General features: G+C 36.0%; 1 protein-coding gene across 17 annotated transcripts in view; it reads left to right on the top strand.

Annotated features, from left to right (window-relative positions):
* Positions 1 to 24,339, top strand: part of LOC138932899 (ankyrin-2) — a 76,529-nt gene that overhangs the window by 45,729 nt on the left and 6,461 nt on the right. For 11 of the 17 annotated variants that reach the window (XR_011446865.1, XR_011446864.1, XR_011446863.1 and 8 more), the window contains 13 exons: positions 8 to 168; positions 263 to 474; positions 729 to 933; positions 2,679 to 2,868; positions 2,967 to 3,102; positions 3,202 to 3,532; positions 3,626 to 3,829; positions 4,831 to 5,072; positions 5,355 to 5,406; positions 5,799 to 6,026; positions 7,898 to 19,981; positions 20,928 to 20,999; positions 21,971 to 23,230. Coding sequence is in view for 4 of the 17 variants with exons in the window: in XM_070295207.1 (XP_070151308.1) it covers positions 8 to 168; positions 263 to 474; positions 729 to 933; positions 2,679 to 2,868; positions 2,967 to 3,102; positions 3,202 to 3,532; positions 3,626 to 3,829; positions 4,831 to 5,072; positions 5,355 to 5,406; positions 5,799 to 6,026; positions 7,898 to 19,981; positions 20,928 to 20,999; positions 21,971 to 23,230 (15,377 nt within the window). In the remaining 13 variants the exon portion in view is untranslated. Of the gene's footprint in view, positions 1 to 7; positions 169 to 262; positions 475 to 728; positions 934 to 2,678; positions 2,869 to 2,966; positions 3,103 to 3,201; positions 3,533 to 3,625; positions 3,830 to 4,830; positions 5,073 to 5,354; positions 5,407 to 5,798; positions 6,027 to 7,897; positions 19,982 to 20,927; positions 21,000 to 21,970; positions 23,260 to 24,232; positions 24,311 to 24,339 lie in introns of all 17 variants that reach the window. The other 6 variants (XR_011446869.1, XR_011446870.1, XM_070295206.1 and 3 more) reach the window with 4 other exon arrangements.

The following is a 24,339-nucleotide window of genomic DNA, read 5'->3' as shown; positions in this document are numbered from 1 at the left end:
TGCGTAGCCCTGTTATCATAGAGGTACCGCACTTCGCGTCGCTGCGCGGAAAAGAACGGGAGATAGTAATTCTACGATCGGACAATGGAGAGACCTGGCGCGAGCACACTTTGGAAGCCAGCGAGGAGGCTGTTCAAGATGTGCTTAACGAGAGCTTTGAGGGAGAAGGTATCATTTTAAAAACAATTCCTTCGTGTATGTGTGCGTATGTGTATATATATTTTTAAATGTATAACAAGCTCTGAATTATATCTTTTTTTAGAGCTAAGCCAACTAGAAGATCTCCAAACGTCTCGTATCGTTAGGATACTCACCGTAGATTTTCCGCATTACTTCGCGGTAGTATCTCGCATCAGGCAAGAGGTCCATGCGGTCGGTCCCGAGGGTGGTACTGTATCGTCGTCTGCTGTGCCACAAGTACAAGCTGTCTTCCCGCAAGCAGCCCTTACTAAGAAAATCAGAGTCGGTTTACAGGTATTTTTCCTTTCCCTTTATTGATATAATTAAATTTATCACATCTACTCTTATTAACTCTTTACATTCTTGATATTTAAATATAATTAACTATACTCCATAAACGAAGATTTTTCTTAAATCTTTTAAATTGCTTGCTTATTTATTCTTTAAAAAAGTAAAATAATTTAGAAATATTTTTAATAAGTATATTTATTTTTTTTATAATTTATTTATCGCATTTAATATAAGAGCTGTTCTTTATTCTTGTACAGGCACATCCTATACCGGCGGATCTCGTGGCTAAGTTACTCGGAAATAGAGTAGCTGTGTCGCCGATCGTTACCGTGGAACCGAGACGAAGAAAGTTCCACAAACCGATAACTTTAACTATCCCAGTGCCACAGGCAGCCAATAAAGGCATGATCAACCAGTACTCTGGAGACGCGCCGACTTTGAGACTCCTGTGCAGCATAACTGGTAATATATGCTTGCACGTAACATTGTAGAGCAGCGTACCGTCTTACTGGAGAATCTCTTACCGATAAACGGCTGAAACTAATATATAATATTATACGCCGCATACACCTTTGGTGTACATATACGCTCTTGTCGAACTTACGTTGTTGCGCATTCAAATATCTCAATTTACTGTAGTTTAGCAGGCATGAACACAGTCGATAGGCTATCTCGTCTGTTCTCAGGTCATCGGGATAGCGAACTAAAATATCGTATATTTCACGAGAAAGTTGCTTGAATGTTAGCAGCACTTTTTAAGTTTTTTGTGTTCAGTATAATCAATGATTTATACAATTTGTGATTTGCACTAGCAAATGTAAAAATGTTCCAACGTTAAGTGTTCATACAAAGAGAATTAATTTATGTATGTCAATGTTGCGGGGATCAATGTTGTTATGACATGTATTACATGAATGTTTTAAACAATTTTTTGTTATTTACATCCATATTGTCAGAAAATGTCCCGAGGACCTTCGGATAGAGATTTAAAAGGGAGATGGTAGCTGCATGTCTCATAGAAAAATTTCGTTGAGTATCATATTATTGTATACATATCTTGTTGTAATTCATTGTTAATGCTTGCATATTGTTAGGATTGAGTCATTTAGGTATGGATTATCAATTAAAGTAGATAACATTTTATTATATATACCTAGCCCGTTGTAAGCGTTAACTTTAAAGGTTTTGTTTCAGCACATTTGTTTGACTGGTAATCGCTTTGACATTAGTAATTTGTAATTTACATGAAATTGTGCTCATGATATATATATATATATATATATATATATATATATATATATATATATTTTAAGTTGTTACAATATTTCTTATATAATATCCACTCTTATAAACGAGAGAGAAAAGGATTAATGTTGTTATTATAACAATATTACACATACACTGAATATTACCAATATTCAAGCTTATCTTAAATCACAATCTGTTAAGAATCTATTTTAAGCATCACACAATATTTACGATATTCATAAAAAATAATCTTTATTTTTAAAACAAGTATATGTATCTAATTATGCTCTTAATTTTTATTCCAACTTTATTAAAAGTCGTTTTTTTTATCAAAAACATATGTTAATGACAAACACATTAATTTATAGACACATACATACATACATACATACATACATACATACATACATACATACATACATACAAACATACATACATACATACCTACATACGTACATACGTACATACGTATTATTAAAAATATTGTATGTATGTATGTGTGGGAGGGGCGGGGGGTGCATCTGTGTGTGTGGGCGTGCGTGCGTGCGTGTACACATACATATACATGTATAAATTCTTTAATTATTATACTAAACCCATACATATAATATTTTTACAACTGCTTTTTACACCATTCACATGAATAGTGCTTCTTCTTAATTTTGCAAGCATTATCATTCCATCAATCACATATCTATTTTTATATTACTCACACATTGAAGAAGCACCTAATAATAACGCACTTATAGCGACCATTTTAAATACGAAACTTTTTCTCGGGTTGATAGTTGTACATTCAACATTATTTTTACACTGATTTGTATCTGGTCATTAATCGTCAGTATTTAATTTCGGTCGCGCGAAAATATACTACACTATATTTCATCTATGTCATTTGCGTATTTGCAACACGGATATATTTTAATAATGTTATTGGACTTGGCATGTATGTCGTTCAGGGGGTCAGACTCGGGCAGTCTGGGAGGACGTCACAGGCTCGACGCCGTTAACCTTTGTGAAAGACTGCGTCTCCTTCACTACTACAGTTTCCGCTCGCTTTTGGTTGATGGATTGCCGTAACATATCCGAGGCTACGAAAATGGCCACGGAACTTTACACGCACGCGACACATGTACCCTTTATGGCTAAGTACGTTAATATAAATTACGTAAAACAAATTTTAGGTGATGACATAAGTGTGCGAATTATATAGAAAACAATTATATTATTTAACGCTTTTTTGATAGGTTTGTAGTGTTTGCAAAACGGATAGATCCATTGGAAGCGAGATTACGTGTATTCTGTATGACGGATGACAAAGAAGACAAAACTTTAGAGCATCAGGAACATTTTACGGAAGTCGCAAAAAGTAGGGACGTTGAGGTAAATGTTGGCGATAAAAATGCAAATTAATTATTAAAACGCATAATACAGAACTATTCAAATGCTTAAGGCATTATTAAATATTATTTTGTGCTATAGGTTTTAGAGGGAAAAACGCAGTATATGGAATTCTCGGGAAATCTTGTGCCTGTACTGAAAACTGGCGAACAGCTTCAGTTACCATTTAGAGCTTTCAAAGAAAATAGAGTTCCATTCACCGCAAGAATAAAAGATCCAGATGCCGCGGATATGATGGGGCGAATTATGTTTATGAGTGAGCCCAAAGTTCCGAGGGGTGAATTGCCGCAAACACCGATCTGCACGCTAAATATTTTACTGCCAGAGAAGATTTCTCCGGATACTGCAGTCTCTGAACTCGATTTATTGGAGTTATCAAAGAACTATAGTTTTTTGCGCGATGGCGGAATAAGTATGTAAATAATATAGTAGAAAAAAAAAGAATTAATTAATAACAATGTTTTTTTATCAAAATTTATATTATTGAATTATGTATTATTCTTAGGTAGACCAGATGCCATACATAGAGCGACTATTCGTTTAACAGACATCGCCAATCTATTAGATAAAGATTGGGAACCGCTAGCGGAAGAGTTAAACATCCCGCCTAATGATGTAGCCTTAATAAAGCAAGAGTATCCTGATAAACCCGCACAACAGGCCGCTGCTATGTTCAAAATTTGGCAAAACAACGGAAACAAAGCTACAGGTGAGTCTCTCTACAGATATTGTATTATATCCTACAATTTATTTATCTTTATTACCTTCAACACACGAGCACAGCGTGTGACTTTTCGATGAATGAGAGCTACTGCCTTGGTAACCTTTAAAAAAAACCTGTTTCTTCAAGCAAGGTCAATTAATTAGACACGCGCGTTATAGTTGAGTCAGGCGCGAAGAATCTCTCCTAGGAACGTCGTAGATGATGATCTCATTGTGCATTATTATGCCTGACATAAGTTCACATACACGCTTCGTTCCCTCTCTTCTTCCCGCTAATGACATTGACTCGCACGTAACTCTTGTGGCGTTTCTGCAATCGGTAAAAGTAACACGCAGTCGTGATTCCGTAGTATGTGATTCTCGGTCGCACAGCAAAAGTGATTAAAATTTGAGTGTCTTTAGCCGGTTTTTTTGTTGTTTGTGTATCTTGGTTTTACTATTTGGCGAAATTTTTTAATCTGAATCTGAATTATTCGAGATATTTTTCAACATTTCTTGATGAAGTAATATATTTCTCAAGAGTGCTGCGTAAATATTTTTAAACTTTAGGTCGATCTCAATACAAACATTTTAAAATAACAATGTTTATAACCTTGTATCAAGAATATGAAAATCAGAATCATTATACAAGTGAACTTCTGTTAATATTTCGGAGGTGTTGTTATTTTCATCCACAGTGTGCAATACATTCAGGTTTGTGCAAAATTGATGGAAAACGAACAGGTGTATAATTGACTATAAATTTTGATTTTGTGTGTGTGTATGTGTATGTGTATGTATGTATTGATATAAGGATATATATATCCTTATATGTCAAATCTATTACACACATACATAATACTTCCAATACTACATATTTTGAACACATACAAAATGTTTTAGAATGTTGAATATATTATAATAAATGTAAGATAAATTAATAAAATATGCTTTTTTTTTAATTTATCATGATTAAAACGTGACGTTTTATTCTTCATTTGCATACAGGAAATACATTAGAAAAGGCTCTTAATAAGATTGGACGAGAGGACATAGTGAACAAATGTATCTTTAATGTTGAGTTAGTAACCGACGATGTTGAAAAAGCTGTAGCGAGGGTAAGATTGGATCAGCCAGGATTTGATTCACTAAAAGAGGAATTGGGGCCGTCGAGAAACACGTCGCTTCGCCGTGATGCAACTATGGATCCCAAGATGGATCCTGATTATGAAGAGCCGGATAGAATGAAGGTGCGCATTTTATGCAAATCTTTAAAAATCTACAAGAGATCAAATCTATATGCAACGTTAAACCATCATTGAAAAAGAATGTTATTTTATGTTTTATCGTTTTTAATGCTACTGAATACAATTAAGAAAGACATGATTCATCCACTTTACATCTTATTATAGCTCGTTTATATGTAACAGTTAGAACGTTTATACCTAACAGTAATTTATTCAAATAACTGCATTCCCATAAGTGTAGGAGTCTTACAATTGCCAAAATAAAACGCAATTCTCTTATTCTAGGAATCTGAATCGGTCGAGGACCTTAGTATCACTGGAAGTACGCATGATAAATGTAAGTACATTAATAAGATTTATAAAATTAATTTCATTATGTATTATACTCGCTCTTGCATTGCGTTTTTATATTACATATACAGTTCAGAATTCGTCAGAGATAGTTGAATACATTACACATTTTTTTATTATACGCAATACAAGTATGACGTCACGACTCACAATCCTCGAATGAATAATGCACGTAAAGTCACAACGTGTGCTTATTGATTGTATCAGTACATGGAAATAGCAAGCACACTTTTACTCGTGCTTACCTAGAAAATGTGTTAGTCAACCCTTGCCGGACAATTTTACTGTGGTCACATTACGTTTCGTCATGCAACGTTTCACATCAGCTCATGTTACCTCTTCATATCTTCTTGTTTACGCATTTTCTGCACTTCACAGCTAAAGAGCACATCACAATCACAAACGGCACTGTATTCAACGGAACCTCGACCCCCATCAAAGACAAATATGCGAGCGATGAGAAAGAGCTCGGCGACATGATGGCTGATTACCTTGAGCAGAAATGTCACACGACCGACACGATGAGCAAAAAATCGCGCGACGAACTGGATGATCTGGATAAAAAACGCCAGAAGGTGATCGCCGACGCCAACAAGATAGTCTCTGGTAAGTGAGCGACTGAAAGCGCGATTGGAATGAATGGTGGGTTGAGGGGCCGTGCTTACTACTATTATTACTACTATCATTACTACTTCTGGCAAAACCGGTAGCCAATTAATCGATTTTAGCGAAACTGCATCGCCAAATGCGAGACTACGCATTTAATTAAAGCTCAGCAGCATGATTGGATTAATGCTGCGGGCGCACGCTTGATCCTAGGAAATCAATTTACTCGATTATTAACCATTTATCGATAAATTGCATTTTGCTACCAGATTCGCTATAAGAACTCGCTAGATCGGAGATACTTATATCCTTCCCTGATAATATCGTGTTCATAGTTATGAAATGTACTCGTTTATAAGAGTGTCGAACTATGCAAGAAATACATATTGAACTATTCTTCTCGAATGTTTTTATACATTTGTTTATATTCGAGATTATTTTCTCTTCTCTTAATAATTAATATCTCAATGAATTTTTCGTTGTATTCTTATAGGTAATTATCTTAATATCTAATAAATGATATAACTGCCATTATATATTATATAATTATGTCACGATATATACGTAATTCATATCTGATTATATGAACTTACATATACAGATTATACATGTCAATAATACAATTTCTAATTAGGTATATTTTAATGCTGATAATATTGTTTTAATATTAAATTTTATTCGTAATTTATTGTCATTTACATAAAATAATCTGTAGTTTTTATGTAAGTATTAAATCAACACGATATATGCACAGGATCTTATTTCAGCGAAACGTTGCAAACGTTAATACAGAAATATTCTTACTATAGTAGAATCCAATGATTCTGGACACGATTCCTGTCAATACATAAAATGACGTCTCAGCTTACAAAGAACATTGTACGTTCTGCAGAGTGCAAATAATGTACATCAGCACTAAACACTTATATCTTTATGCCATCTGTTACTTCCACTCACAGGTTCTGGAAGCCAATATGGATTCTCTCTTCGGAATTTTACTAGAGAAAAGCTTGCTTTTATTTTAATATATAACGAATTATTTTATTGCGCCTATATATCATACAAGCAGCTCTTGTCTATATACTATACAATATAATTTTTATATCTCATTTAATCACATACATCCTCACTAATATCCTTCTATTCCGCGACATTTTTGGATTAATTTGTTTCAGCAAGGTTTCGCTGCAATTATTTGGCGTTGCATGAATGGCCAATGTTGTGTGGCCCAATTGTGTGCGCGCACGGAGCAGCTGTCATTTGAAAAGATCGCTAGATACATTGTTGTATAGCCATCAAAATACTGTTCTCATTTATGTTTTTAATAGATTGATTAAAAATTACTAGGTCATTATACTAATAGCAATCGAATGTTGTATTATTTAAAATAATAATTATGAGATTTTGTGAAGCTGAATATACTTACTGCCGTTTATATTCTAACAGCTTCATTTTAGAACCTTCAGCATTGTTTTATAGCTAATATATATAGTATTAATCAAGAGAGGCATACACTCTCATATTTTGAAATTGCAAGCTACTTGCGAAATATTTTGAAAATAATTTATTGAAAAACATTTAAGCAAAAAATTCATTTCATATGTTGATTATTGGTAATAATTAATGTTACTTCTCCTTCTTGAATCGCAGTTCCCTTGTTTATAATGATGATAGTATGAAGATGGCTGCTCCACAGCACATACACTCCACGCACAAACCACATTACAATACTCTAACCGCAGTTCAATGAAAAAAGCAATCAAAGAGCGAGCCAGCTTACACTAATGATGACGAAATTGACAATAAAATTGTGTTCTTTTATTTTCTATCACATATACAGATGCCTAAAATATATGATACTTAATTAACAGGTGTAATAGCAGACGCAGAGAAAGAGAAGGGGAAGTTAGCGAAGGAAGGGTGGTCGGTGGTTTATGATGATGATGCGCGGGACAGTAAAGAGGCACGGGATGCGATAGGGCAAACTTTAATTAACATACAATTAGATAAAACGGCCGCTGAGCCGAAAGGTATAGTTTTCAAAAAATCAGTTGCCGAACAAGTTCCTAGTATCGAGCCACCGATGGTTAGGCAATATCACGGTGAAAAACCGGATCCTAGGGTTAGTATTTCAAAAACAGCAATTTCCGTTAGTGATGATCCGAAAGTAAGTCCAACAGTAGTTACTAAGAGTACGATAATAAAACAGTTTGATCAGACGCCAACTAAGACTATAACCACTAAAGAAACAGTAATTGTTTTACCGGATAAGAAAGATGTTGTTAGCGAAAAGGAGAAACTATCTAAAGAGGGTAAGGAAATTGATGAAAAATTGATTCAAGGCGCAATTCCTACGGGTATTACGCATAAAACTATACAGGTAGAAAGTATAACTCGAACTGACCAGAAAATGTCGGAAGTAAAAGCGGATATGGGTAAGGAAAAAGATAAAGATAAAGCAACAGATAAAGAAAAGGATAAAGATACTGTTGCGAAATCAATGAAACCATCAGCTTATGAAGATATTTATAATGTACAGCATCTGGCAGACAGTACGGACGAAAAACCAGACGAAGAAACGAAGAAAACGAAGGATAAAAGCAGCGGAATTTTTTCGAATATTTTTAAAGGTTCTAAATTAAAGAAAAGTAAGAAAGGTTCGAAGGACATGTCCTTTGACAGTGGCGATGAGGAACTGCCGAAGGCTATCGTAACGAAAGTTTCGGAACAGCAGCCAATACTTTCTTCTAGCGAAATAATAGATTCGTCTTTTGACAATAGACTTCCAGAAATCATTGTCGCGCCTGATGTAAAATTGGCTACCATTGAATTCTTAAATGACTCCAGACGTATTGCCGCGGACGTGCCTTATGAAAGTCTCCCTAAACCAACAGAAAAGGAAGATAAAAAAGTAGAGTTCACTGAAAGCGACGATGATAGTAAAGATAAAACGGGCTTCTTCTCGAATTTATTTAAAAACAAATCTAAAAAGGATGACGATGGAACGGTTATACCAGTTATCCATGTTGAAAAACCGAAAGAAAGTGCAGAGCAAATTGCGAAGAAAGAGAAAAAGAGACTGGCAGTGCTTGCAAAGGAAAAGGAGGAGTTGCTGGAATTACAAATGAAGGAAAAGGCGGAAGAAGCCGAAGTACCTAATAGTACAATCGAGAAAGAAGTAGAAAAAGCTGCAATGAAAGATGTGAAAGCCAAGGATATCGAGAGCAAAGAAATCGAAAAGACAATTACTACAACAGATAAGCAATCGCACAGTAAAGATGATAAAAAGGAAGAAGAACAGGCGAAGGAGAAAGGCAGTTTCTTTGGCATTTTTAAAAGTCCAAAGTCTAAGGAGAAGAAACTTGGCAAATTGAAAGAAACATCTTTCGACAGCGGCGACGAGGAGATCCGAATCGTAACAAAGAAACTCTTAGACGATACACGAAAGATTGCTGATTTCAATGAATCACCAATTGCATATAAAAACGATGATACGAAAGTCATCCCTAATGAAGAGATACAGACTTTTGTGTCGACTACTCATTACGACGTTGATATTCCCGCTGATAAAATCGGCAAATCTTACGATGTTGTCCAAACCATGAAGATTGAGAAAACTATTATTCACGAAGAAATAAACGGAAAAGCGGATATGGATGAGAATAAAGATCAAAAGGGAGAAAAAAGAAATGCTGAGAAATCCGCTTCAGAGATTAAATCTGAAATAGCTGAACCGAAAATTTTCGAAATGGAAAAAGAAATAAACGACGACATCAAAGAAAAAAGCGGTGGCTTCTTCGGCATATTTAAAAGTCCAAAGTTGAAAAGCAAGAAAAGAAGCAGATCCCGAGAACAAAGCTCTTCGAAGGATACCTCCTTTGATAGTGGAGACGAGGAAGTTCGATTGACAACGGCAAAATTTCTGGAAAATACGAAACAGATGGCAGAAGATCTACAGCATCCAACTGGAGAAATATCAGAAACAGTTACAAAAACTCCGCTCATCGATCATGTGGAGAAAAAATCTATCATCCACGAGGATGAAGTCGTTGAAAAAGATAAGGGAAGCGGTATTTTTAGTATATTTAGAAGTCCCAAACAAGCAAGAAGTTCTAGGAGTAGATCAAAAGAAAAGACTCCGTCGCTCGAATTGCCGGATAATGGTCACGAGGATCTACGAAACGTAACAGCGAAATTCTTAGAAGATTCTCGAAATGTGCCGATTATTACAGGAGAATTGACAGAAACAGAACATTTGGAACATAAAATCACAACTGAAACAAAAAATACAGACGATAAATTGATAGCAGATGAGAAAAAAATTGAACATGACATTGTGAGTGCGGCAGAAGATGTTGGTAAAATTGCCAAGGATGACCAAGATACGATTGGCAAAAAAGTAGAGGAAAAAATACATGATATCGTCGATAGCGCTGAAACTACGAAAGATAAAACAATCAAAGAAGCTAAGAAAGCAAAAGAGAAAGGATCAGGATTCCTCTCAGGAATATTGAAAGGCGCGAAACATGCCGTGGAAGAAGTATCCGATGATATCAAAGAATTCTTAGACGATACGAAGAAAGAAGCTGCCTTAGAGGAAGCGCGAGGCAGAGAAGGGACAACCACTGGTTTAAAGGATTTGGAACAAAAGAAGGACAGTGTAGCAGCTAGCGCAAAAGATGCTACTAATAAAGCTGCGACTGACGTGAAAGATGCCAAAGATAAAATAATATCTGCTGTGAAGGGAAAGAAGGAAGAAGTTGCAGACAAAATTTCAAAAGATGTGGAAAAGACAGCGGATAACGCGAAAGCTATTACCGACAAGGTAACAGATACAAAAAAGATCGGAGAAAAAATAGAGATCACTGCAAAAGACGTCGCGCACGCTGGCGAAGAAATTAAAAAAGAGGTTACAATGGAAATAAAGGAAAATGCTAAAGCTATGAAAAAAAAGCTATCTTCCAATGCTGATTTGGCTACTGATGCCGCAATATCTACCAACGACAAAGCAGCCAAGGAGGCGAAGAAAATTAAAGAAAAAGGAAGCGGTTTCTTTTCTGGAATATTTAAAGGTGCAAAACATACTGTAGATGATGCGGCTAACAATGTTGAAAAATTTTTAGATGAGACAAAGAAAGAAGCTGTATTAGAAGAAGAAAATTCCAAAGAAAAAGTAGCAGCGGGTCTCAAAGATTTAAAAGATCAAAAGGATACCGTCGTGACTGAAGTTCAAGAAATTACAGACAAAGCTGTCACTGATGCGACAGATGCAAAGGACAAAACAATCTCTATAGTAAAAGAGAAAAAAGATAAAATTGTAGAACAAATTTCTGGAGATACACAACAAATTGCTACCACTACGAAAACAGGCGGTGAGAAAATTGTAAAGGAAACAAAAAAAATCGATGAAAAAATAGGGGCAACTGCGGCAAATATGGCGCAAGATGTAAAGGATACTAAGAATGCAGCGATAAAGAAAGTAAAAGAAGATACAACATTAGTGAAAGAAAAATTATCAGCAAGCGTTGATGTTGTTGCAGAGACTGCAGATAAAGCTAAGGATAAAACGACGAAAGAAGCGAAGAAAGCCAAAGACAAAACTAGTGGCTTCTTCTCCGGTATATTTAAAGGTGCCAAACATGCTGTAGAAGATGCTACTGACGACGTCAAAGAATTTCTGGATGAAACGAAAAAGGAAGCTGCATTGGAAGAAGAGCGTGCTAAAGAAAAAATTGCGGTATCTTTAAAAGATTTGGAAGATAAAAAGGATGCTGTTGTTTCTGAAGTTCAAGAAACCGCAGGAAAAGTTGCTGCCGATACGAAAAACGCAAAGGATAAAACAGTTTCTGCTGTTAAAGATAAAAAAGATAAAATTGTAGAAGAAATTTCCAAAGATGCTCAAAAAGTTGCCGATACTACGAAAGCAGCTGGTGAGAAAGTAACAATGGAAACGAAAAAGATAGATGAGAAAGTAACAATGGAAACGAAAAAGATAGGTAAGAAAGCAGAAGCAACTGTGGTAGATGTTGTTCAAGATATTAAAGACAGTAAAGACACAGCGATTAAAGAAGTGGCAGAAGATATAACATTAATTAAAGACAAAGTAACAGCGGATGCTGATGCGGTCGCAAAAAGTACAGAAAATGCCAAGGATAAAGCGACGAAAGAAGGAAAGAAAGAGAAAGAAAAAACAAGTGGATTTTTTTCAGGCATCTTTAAAAGTACAAAACATATTGCAGAACATACAACTGAGGATGTGAAAGAATTCTTAAATGAAACGGGGAGGGAGGTTTCATTGGAAAAAGAATATGCTAAGGAAGAAGTTGCCGCAGGCCTCAAAGATTTGAAAGTTAAAAAGGATGCTGTAATTACCAAAACACATGAGATTGCAGACAAAATTGATGCCGATATGAAAGATGTAAAGGATAAAGCAATTTCTGATGTTAAAGATAAAAAAGATAAAATTGTACAAGAAGTTTCCAAAGAAGCTCAGAAAGTTGCCGATACAACGAAATCAACTGGTGAAAAAATAACAACGGAAACGAACAAGATAGATGAAAAAATAAAAGCAACTGCAGCAGATATTACGCAGGATGTTAAGGATACTAAGGATGCAACAGTAAAAGAAGTGAAACAAGATACAACATTAGTGACAGAAAAATTATCAACAGGCACTGATGCCGTTGTGGAAACAGCAGATAGAGTTAAGGATAAAACAACGAAAGAAGCAAAGAAAGCAAAAGACAAAACTAGTGGCTTCTTCTCTGGTATATTTAAAAGTGCCAGACATGCTGTAGAAGATGCTACTGACGACGTCAAAGAATTTCTGGATGAAACGAAAAAGGAAGCTGCATTGGAAGAAGAGCGTGCTAAAGAAAAAATTGCGGTATCTTTAAAAGATTTGGAAGATAAAAAGGATGCTGTTGTTTCTGAAGTTCAAGAAACCGCAGAAAAAGTTGCTGCCGATACGAAAGATGTACAAGATAAAGCAGTTTCCGCCGTTAAAGATAAAAAAGATATGATTGAAGACAAAATCTCCAAAGATATTCAGAAAGTTGCCGATACTACGAAAGCAACTGGTGAGAAAATAACATCAGAAACGAAAAAGATAAGTGAGAAAATAGATGCAACTATAGATGTTGTTCAGGATGTTAAAGACATTAAAGATATAGCGAATAAAGAAGCGGCAAAAGATATAAAATTAGTTAAAGACAAAGTAACAGCGGACACTGATGTGCTCGCAAAAAGTATAGAGGATGCCAAAGATAAAGCGGCGAAAGAAGTAAAGAAAGAGAAAGAAAAAGCAAGTGGATTTTTCTCAGGCATATTTAAAGGTGCAAAACACACTGCAGAACACGCAACTGAGGATGTTAAAGAATTTTTAGACGACACGAAAAGAGAAGCTTCATTGGAAAAAGAATATGCTAAGGAAGAAGTTGCGGCTGGTCTTAAAAATTTGAAAGATAAAAAGGGTGCTGTAGTTACCAAAATACAAGAGACTGCAGAGAAAACCGTTGCTGATGCGAAAGATGTAAAGGATAAAGCAATTTTCGACGTTAAAGATAAAAAAGATAAGATTGAAGAAAAAATCTCCAAAGATATTCAGAAAGTTGCCGATACAACGCAAGCAGCTGGTGAAAAAATAACAGCAAAATCGAAAAAGATAAGTGAGAAAATGAAAGTAACTGTAGCAAATATTACGCAGGATGTTGAGGATACTAAAGATGTAGCAGTAAAAGAAGTGGAACAAGATATAATATTAGCGAAAGAAAGATTATCAACAGGCACTGATGCTGTTGTGGAAACAGCAGACAAAATTAAGGATAAAACAATGAAAGAAGCGCAGAAAACCAAAGACAAAACTAATAGCTTTTTCTCCGGTATATTTAAAGGCACCAAACATGCTGTAGAAGATGCAACTGACGACGTCAAAGAATTTCTGAATGAGACGAAAAGGGAGGCTGTGTTGGAAGAAGAACGTGCAAAAGAAAAAGTTGCAGCGGATCTCAAAGGTTTGAAAGATAAAAAGGACGCTATGGTTACAGAAATTCAAGAGACGGCTGAGAAAATTGCTGATACGAAAGATGTAAAGGATAAAGCAATTTCTACTGTTAAAGATAAAAAAGATAAAATTGTAGAAGAAATCTCCAAAGATACTCAGAAAGTTGCTGATACTACGAAAGCAGCTGGTGAGAAAATAACATCGGAAACGAAAAAGATAGGTGAGAAAATAGAAGCAACTATGATAGATGTTGTTCAGGATGTTAAAGACACTAAAGATACAACGATTAAAGAAGTGGCAGAAGATATAAAATTAATTAAAGACAAAGTAACAGCGGATGCTGATGCAGTTGCAAAAAATGCAGAAGATGCCAAGAATAAAGCAGCGAAAGAACTAAAGAAAGGGAAAGAAAAAGCAAGTGGATTTTTCTCAGGTATATTTAAAGGTGCAAAACATACTGGAGAACACGTAACTGAGGATGTTAAAGAATTCTTAGACGAAACGAAAAGAGAAGCTTCATTGGAAAAAGAGTATGTTAAGGAAGAAGTTGCGTCAGATTTTAAAGATTTGAAAGATAAAAAGGATGCTGTAGTTACCAAAATACAAGACGCTGCAGAAAAAACTGCTGCTGATGCAAAATATGTAAAGGATAAAACAATTTCTGATGTTAAAGATAAAAAAGATAAAATTGTACAAGAAGTTTCCAAAGAAGTTCAGAAAGTTGCCGATACAACGAAATTAACTGGTGAAAAAATAACAGCGGCACCGAAGAAGATAAGTGAGAAAATAGAAACAACTACGGCAGATATTACGCAGGATATTAAAGATACTAAGGATATTGTTGTAAAAGAGGTGAAAGAAGATACAATATCAGTGAAAAAAAAATTATCAGCAAGCGCTGATGTTATTGCAGAAACTGCAGACAGAACTAAGAATAAAATGACGAAAGAAGCGAACAAAGCTAAGGATAAAACTAGTGGCTTCTTGTCCGGTATATTTAAAGGCGCCAAACATGCTGTAGAAGATGCAACTAACGACGTCAAAGAATTTCTGGATGAGACGAAGAAGGAAGCTGCGTTGGATGAAGAGCGTGCTAAAGAAAAATCTGCGGTATCTTTAAAAGATTTAAAAGATAAAAAGAATGCTGTTGTTTCTGAAGTTCAAGAGACCGCAGAAAAAGTTGCTACCGATACAAAAGACGCAAAGGATAAAGCAATTTCCGCTGTTAAAGATAAAAAAGATAAATTTGTAGAAGAAGTCTCCAAAAATACTCAGAAAGTTGCCGATACTACGAAAGCAACTGGTGAGAACATAAAATCAGAAACGAAAAAGATAGATGAGAAAGTAGAAGAAACTGTAGTAGATGTTGTTCAGGATGTTAAAGACACTAAAGATACAGCGATTAAAGAAGTGGTAAAAGATATAAAATTAGTTAAAGACAAAGTAACAGCGGGTACTGATGTGGTCGCAAAACGTGTAGAGGATGCCAAGGATAAAGCGGCGAAAGAAACAAAGAAAGGAAAAGAAAAAGCAAGTGGATTTTTCTCGGGCATATTTAAAGGTACAAAATATACTGCAGAACACGCAACTGAGGATGTTAAAGAATTCTTAGACGAAACGAGAAAAGAAGTTTCATTAGAAAAAGAATATGCTAAGGAAGAAGTTACCACGGGTCTCAAAAATTTGAAAGATAAAAAGGATGCTGTAATTACCAAAATACAAGAAACTACAGGGAAAACTGCTGCTGATGCGAAAAATGTAAAAGATAAGACAATTTCCGATGTTAAAGATAAAAAAGATAAAATTGTAGAAGAAATTTCCAAAAAAGCTCAGAAAATTGCCAATATAACGAAAGTAGCTGATGAAAAAATAACATCGGATACAAAGGAAATAAGTGAGAAAATAAAAGTAACTGCTGCAGATATTACGCAGGATGTTAAAGATATTAAAGATATTGTTGTAAAAGAAGTGAAAGAAGATACAACATTAGTGAATGAAAATTTATCAGCAAGCGCTGATGCTGTTGTAGAAAGTGCAGACAGGACTAAGGATAAAACGACAAAAGAAGCGAAAAAAGTCAAAGATAAAGCTAGTGGCTTTTTCTCCGGTATTTTTAAAGGCGTCAAACATTCTGTAGAAGATGCAGCTGACGATGTCAAAGAATTTCTGGATGAGACGAAAAAGGAAGCTACATTGGAAGAAAAACGCGCAAAAGAAAAACTTGCCGCGGATCATAAAGATTTGAAAGATAAAAAGGACGCTATGGTTACAGAAATTCAAGAGACGGCAGAGAAAATTGCTGATACGAAAGATGTAAAGGATAAAGCAATTTCTACTGTTAAAGATAAAAAAGATAAAATTGTAGAAGAAATCTCCAAAGATACTCAGAAAGTTGCTGATACTACGAAAGCAGCTGGTGAGAAAATAACATCGGAAACGAAAAAGATAGGTGAGAAAGTAGAAGCAACTATAATAGATGTTATTCAGGATGTTAAAGACACTAAAGATACAACGATTAAAGAAGTGGCAGAAGATATAAAATTAATGAAAGAAAAATTATCAACAGGCACTGATGCCGTTGTAGAAACTGCAGATAGAGCTAAGGATAAAATGACGAAGGAAGCGAAGAAAACTAAAGAAAAAACAAATGGGTTTTTCTCCGGTATATTTAAAGGTGCAAAACATGCTGTAGAAGACGCCACTGACGACGTTAAAGAATTTCTGGACGAAACGAAAAAGGAAGCTGCATTGGAAGAAACGCGTGCTAAAGAAATTGCTGCTACAAAACTGAAAGATATAGAAGACAAGAAAGACATTGCCGTTGTTGAAGATATTATAGATAAAACAATGTCGAATATTAAGGACACTAATGAGAAGGCAATGTCTGTAATAAGAAATGAAAAAGATGAAATAGCGAGAAAGATATCTGAAGGCATCCAGAAAGTAGTTATTACAAAAGCAGAAGATGACAAACTAGCAGCGGAAGCAAAGAAGATTCGCGAAAAAGTTGAATCAGAGGATTTAGTATGTGGTATTCAAAATATTACGGAAAAGGTTAGCGATGATATAAAAGTTGCGAAGGAAAAATTAGTTTCGGAAGCTGAAGCTGTTGCAGAGGATGCACAAGCAATCAAGGATAAAGGAATTATAGAAACGAAAAAAGCTAAAGAAAAAAGTTCTGGATTCTTTTCGAATATATTTAAAGGCGCAAAACATACCGCTGAAGATATATCTGATGACGCGAAAGAAATTGTGGAAGACGTCAAGAAAGAAGCAGTTTCTGAAGAAGAACACTTTAAAGATGTAACAGAGTCAGGCTTGAAAAATTTGAAACATAAAAAAGACGGTACGATTAGTAGTATAAAGGATGCAAAAAATGAAGTGAAATTAGCTTTTAAAGATTCATCAGATAAAATGACAGAAAAATTATCTGATGATGTTTATAAAGCTGTTGATAATCTTAAAGATGCAGGCGATAAGTTAACAAATGACTTAAAAGAAGTGAGCGAAAAGACAAAAATTGTAGGACAAGATCTTGATGCGAAGGATGTAATTGCAAAGGAAGATAAAAAACATGCTCAAATTAAAAAAGAAAAATTAATTGCCGAAACGGAAGCTGCTGCGGATAAGACGGAAGCGGCAAAAGATAAAGTTGTAAAAGAAACAAATAAAGCGAAAGACAAGAATGCTGATTTTCTTTCAGGTATATTTAAAGATACAAAGCAGAGTGCAGAAAGCGCAACCGACGATATGAACAAATTTCTGGATGAAATGAGAAAAGATGTATCGTTAGAACAAGATCAAATGAAAAAAACTATAATTAAAGAATTGGAAGATTTAGAATATAAAAAGGATACTGTTACTAGTGACTTTAAGAATACAGCTGATCAAGCTTTTGCTGAGATAAAAAATGCTAAAGACGAAACTGCCATAGATGCAAAAGACAAAACTGCGGAGAAAGGATCGGAAGATATTCACAAAACTGCTGAGGTAGACGAAGCTGCCAAAAATAAAGTAATATCAGGAATGAAAAGAGTTGGTGGAAGATTAGATTCGACAGCACGGAACATTGCGCAAGAAGTTTCAGATGTGAAAGATGCAACTGTTACGGAAATTAAGGACGATGCAAAAATGGTCAAAGAAAAATTATCAGCTGAAATTGAAACTGTAGCTGACGATGTTAAAACTATTAAAGACACGGCAACTAAAGAAGCGAAAAAAGCTAAGGATAAGGGGTCTGGCTTTCTATCTGGAATAGTTAAAGGTGCGAAACACGCTGTTGTAAACGCAAGGGACGATGTGAAAGAATTTTTGGACGAAACAAAGCACGAAGCGAAGTTGGAGGAAGCTCGTACTAAAGAAGCAGCAATAGCTGGTTTGAAGGAACTAGAATATAAAAAAGATACTATAGTTGACAACGCTAAGAGCGTTACGAAAGATGTAACGACTGATGTCAAAGATAAACTTTCCGAGGATACAATTCAAGTAGTAGAGACGACGAAGGCTGTTATCGATAAACTAGCAATTGAAACGATAAAAATCGGTGAAATAGAATCTAAAGCCACAGATGTTTTACATGATATAAAAGATGTCAAGGAAAGTGTCAGTAAGAAAATGAAGAAAGATACGAAGGCCGTGAAAAATAGGTTAGTAACAAGTGCTGATGGTGTCGCGGAAAGTACCAAAGCAACTAAGAAGAAACTAGAAAAAGATACCAAAAAGGCAAAAGACAAAGGTTCAGGTTTTCTCTCTGGAGTTATCCAGGGTGCAAAACATACAAGAAAGGAGGTTTCCGATGATGTAAAAGATTTTTTGAAATCAACCAAGCAGGAAGCAACTGCCGATGAAACGCTTGCTAAAGAGGCAGCGACAGCGAGATTGAAAAAGCTCGAAGACAAAGCTGCCGACGAGGTTAAGTTTGTCACAGATAAAGCTGTGAAAGACGCGAGAGATGTCAAGGAGAAGAGCCTTTCCGGCAAAGGTGCGAAGGAAAAAACGATTTCTACTGTAAGAATGGCAGGAGATAAGATAAGACAAGGTATATCGCAAGCCGGCGAGAAAATTAAATCTACTAGCCATGACGCGACGCAGAAAGCTAAACGTGCCAAAGGCGCAATCGTGAATGAAGCGAAAGAAGACACACAAGCAGTCAAAGAAAAGCTAACAATCAGTGCGGACGTTATCGCAGACTCCGCGGAAATTGCCAAGGACAAGACCACGAAAGAAGCTAAAAAAGCTAAACAGAAGGCTGGCGGTTTTTTATCAGACATGGTAAAGAGTGCTAAACATGCAGTAGAAGACGTAACGGATGACATGAAGGAATTCTTGGAAGAAACCAAACAGGAAGCAGTTGCTGAAGAAGCGCGTGCTAAGAGCGACGCTCAAGCGAAAGATAATTCCGCCAAATTGTTAACTGACGCAAAGGACAAATCTGTCGGTGTCGTTAAAGATTCATCAAAGAAGAGGATTGTTCAAAAAGGGTCTAAATCGCCAGGTGATGCGGAAGGCACATCGGCGGATGTAGTCTCATCTACTCCCAAAGAGATGGGCAAAGTAACAAAACCGCTAGCAACTGAAACAAGAAAAGCCGGTGATAAACTAGAATCTAAGTCCATAAACGAGCGTGTTCAGGAAGTAGTTGTACGAGATAGTTTCGAGATAATTGGCAGACCAGAGATGTCAGGCGATGTTGAGCATTTAATTGAGACAGTTAGGGATAAAAGAATATCTCGCATTCCACAAAAGATTAGTCCAAGCAAGGAAATGACAGTTAACGACGTCGTCACGACGTTGGACGATTCAGGTTTATGTAGAGTAGTAGAGACAGTAACTACAATAGGGCATCCCGAGCCTCGCACACGGCACTCCGTCACCACAGTCGTGACAAAGTCTGTGCGAACGACCCCACCACCACCCGATTCACTCGCCGAATTCACTGACAGTAGAACCGAAGGTATCTTGCAATAATCTTGCGTTATATATCCATATATCTCTATATATATTATATATATTACATATACCAGCTGTGTGTAACATAATTAATGATTAAGTTGACGCTTTTCTATAACTTCAGTTTTACTAGTTATATTCTCGTGACATCAGAGAGAAAAAAAGAAAGAGATATATATTCATGCACCTTCGTCATTCATTAATGAAACCTAACACTCTAATCTTAGTCATTTACAGTCCACTAATTCTGTTCTACAACTTGTAGAACCGATTGACAATATTCGAAACATTCATATTATTGCTTGTTCCTACTATAATTTTTTACGTATTGTTTTGGATTTGTTTGTTTTTATATATATCGAATGGGTATATTGTTAATTGGAATCAATTTTATACAAATGAGATATATATTTAATTATGAGGTTATATTTGAAATGTGAAATTTAAATCAGGAACAGCACTTGTTATAATAAGAAGATTCAAAGACATCCGTTCGATATCGAGAAGAATAAACGATATATCTGTATATTACGTTTAATTATTTGCTGTACTTATTTTCAGTTATATCTGACATTTTAACATTAATTTGAATAACATTCGTTGAAATGCATGTTTTCAGGTTTTATGCCATATTTTATAATGTCTCTTATCATGATAATGGATAATTTTCTAAGTACTATTTACTGAACATCGGAAATCTTATTTTGTCACCAATCAGTCTTTTTTCTCATTTATAGCATATAACATATAGAGATCACATATTTACGATTATACAGTAATATGTTTCATTGAAATTAACAGGAGTACTACAACTAGCGAAGCATGAACCGAGGTATGCCATACAGGGAAAACATCATTCATCATCTAATCTTTGTTGAATCACTGCTTTCAATGTCATATTTGTCGATTCTCGATGCGAATTCAATTTGTGCTCTGTGTGACCTTTTCAGATGTAACCGAAGAGGCTGCGAGACAAGCCCAACATTTGGCAGAACAGGCGTCGTACATCTCGACGAAAGCAGGTAATGTAAAATAACTCGAGTAAAATATAAAAGATTTCACACGTATACGGATCATCATCTTCAGTCGAAGATCAATAACGGTAGCAGACTTTGTTTTTGGTACCCTCATTTATATTTAGCTTTATCTTCCATAGCTAGCACCTGCCGACGCTTTCACACTAACCGATACTGTGCGCATGTTTCTTACTAAATAGTTACCGTGATCTCTTCTTGCCGATATATTTACACGCAAAGAAGAAAGATAGCTCTCGTCTGCGAAATTGCAATTCACTCTCGTTTATTATCGAAATTAATTTGTATATACTATACATTCGTCGAGTAGTCTAGATATATCAGTAGTCTAGAATATTCAATAAATCATGATATACAATTCCCGCAGGGAAGTAATCCTTCTTGAAAAGAATTGATAAAAAATATAGATTAGATATTTTCTTTTTTATTAATTTTATAGTTTCGAAAAAAATTATTGTGAATATCAAAGCAGTATGTGTCTTTATTTTATTACATATAATATTCAAAAGCGTGTTATTCCTGCTTCCACGATGGTACATTTTAGTAAGATTCAAGCGCTATGACTAAACATCGTTTTAATGAGTGTACTCTTTTTGTTTCCGAAACAGACTAATCTTTGTTGCAATATTGATACTAACTAAAATTAAATATACGCGAATAGAATAACGGTGCACGCGCACACGCATCATACACGCGAAGCGCATTTTACGATTTATTATTTTCCCTTTCACCCATCGCACGTGCGTGCGTGCATGCGTGCGTGTGGGTGCACCAGCGCGAGTCGCTCCTTCTTTATTAGTGTGTATGCGCGTATACATACGTACTATGAAGCAGACACGCTCCGAATCTCTTTTTGGGCCCAACTTTGGCAACTGGACTAGAGTTGAAATTCTTAGTGTGTATCAATGTGCTTTATGTCCTTGTTCCTGTTCTTGTCCATGTCCTTTTGGATGGGTCAGGGCATGATTCGGCTGAGATTGATGGGACTGTAGAGAGGCATGCTACTTCTGCTCCATCAAAGCAACCTGTTCCCGCCCCGCGTCACTCCACCACCAAGCCGTCTATCAAACCCGAATTCCATCTGGAACTTAGTGACGCCTCACGAATACGTAAAACAGTCGAGCAGCCGCTCAAACCGCAAGAAGCGCAATCATCGAGCAAGAACAGTAATCTAAAGAGCAAGATCCCTCTTAAAATCGATTCTCGTACACCCCAAACAAGCGATAATCTTGAATCCGTTCCATTAGAATCCTCCAAAGATCGTATCATAGCTCCACAAGCGGTTTCGCGAACCGTTAAATACGTTACCAGGGAATACACGGACGGAGAACTGATCAAGGAAACAGCGAAAGAAAACAGCGTATCGCTCAGTGATACAATTCCGACGATCAAACCGGACAACATGATCGAAACTATGATAAACAACAGAGTGGAAATGACTCTTCCAACAGAAGAACAACTACAACGAACTACAACTACAATTGTAACTAGCGATTCATCAATCGATCCTGAAAAACTGGAGGAGCTTCTGAAGACAGGTGGGGTCGTTGAAACGGTGAGAACCGTAACTTTGACCTCGGAAGATGATGTTTTGCAACCCATGACACGCGAGGAGGTTGTCAAGAGGATAAACCAAGTCGCTAACGCTCTACCGAGCGAGATCTTCGACTTTGGCGATAACAAGTTTCCAGATATTTCCACCACTATGATAAAGACCGACAGGTCTGAATCCGATGATGTACAGACGATTACGACCGTGCAACGGATAACAATGGAAGAGACGATGCCGGAGACTGAAAGAATCGAGAAGGTGGTGAGAACAGTGATCTCTACCAGTAATGATGGTGACGATGATTTCGGCGACGCGGAAGCTTATGCCTTAAAGAATCTTCGGGAGCGATTAACGAAATCTGAGATTGAAGAAACAACTTCTTGGATTTCGACGACGGGTGAGCAATGGGAAACGATGGCGCAATATTCTCAAGACACATCGCCCGGCTCTGGCAACGGCGGCGCCGTTGATGTGTTTGTTGCCAACAACAACAACAACAAGAATGGTGGTAGCTCGAGGCACGATATGCACAGCGACACCGATAGTGATGGTTCACCACAACCTAGAAGACGATCCCCGAGCAAGAGGCGTACGTTAGGCAGTTCCAGCGGGTCGGATGTAGCACTGCACGAAGGTGCGGAGCTGTCCCCGTTAGAGGATGACCAAGGTACCGCACTCTAACAGCTAATCTTCTAAGTAAGCAATGTACATATTACCCCGAATCTCCTCGCTAACCGGTTATCTCTCGGATACTTGTGAACGAGCCCGAATAGAAGAAAGAAATATATATATATATATATATATATATATATAAATATATATAGATTATAGTGGCATGCTGAGCTTTAATTGTTTGCATGTATCCTTTACAAACCTTTTTGTATTTTCTGCTAATTGTGACTTGAAAACACGTATTGATGTTTGCAATTGTTTGACGGAGAAAATTAATTATATGAATTAATTACATTGGTAATCGAGCTTGAACGATTAGAATTATCATCACTGAAATAGAATTAAGAGATGATTGCTCGAATTCTAGATTATATAGATATTTTGAGTTTACAAGTATTTCAAGGATGAAAATTTGAAATTGAAACAGGAGACAGTCAAAAATCCTCTGTTGATTCATTTATACTTTGAATTTTTTTTTATATAGAATATGTCTTCTCAGTTTACTACAATATATTTTTCCCACTCAAAAAATGCAAAAATAATAGTTATTAAATATTTATAAAAGTTGAAATTTTTTTTAAACGTTGATAAAATAATCAATGTTCTTGCAAAAACTCGAAATATAATTAGATTATATTAATTTTCAATTGGGCAAGGACTTCGACTCTTCAAAATATTATTACTTGAATATGTTTTCAAGCAGTAAAACGGAATCTATTTGCTTGGGAAATGCATGATCTATAATGTGTTTGCTGTGTTATATCTTCTATGTCGGCGGCATAGTATAGAAGAGTAAACAACCCGTGCAAGGAAAAATAAAGCTTGTGAAGTGCAGTCATATAAGTCTGCATAAAGTGCGTAAATACTCCTCTTCGTAGATACGTAATAGGTGAGGAATTATGACGTGTGCGATTAATGTAATTAAATGTTGCTTCGTTCGGGAAACATTTGACGATAATGTCGTTTTCTTCCTTTTTTTCGTTGGTATTGGCTATAGGATGGATGGAATCTTATGATCAGGGGCTTTCTGGGACTATAGCATACTTTCATTCGAGGCTCATTTACAATCAGCTAGGTATGATTGAATGCGTTATCACACGCCGA

The sequence above is a fragment of the Polyergus mexicanus genome, unplaced genomic scaffold (assembly GCF_030449975.1).
Source record: "Polyergus mexicanus isolate NDT 795.1 unplaced genomic scaffold, iyPolMexi1.0 SCAF_4, whole genome shotgun sequence".
NCBI classification, from domain to species: Eukaryota; Metazoa; Arthropoda; class Insecta; order Hymenoptera; family Formicidae; genus Polyergus; species Polyergus mexicanus.
This window is presented reverse-complemented; position numbering and strand designations above follow the sequence as displayed.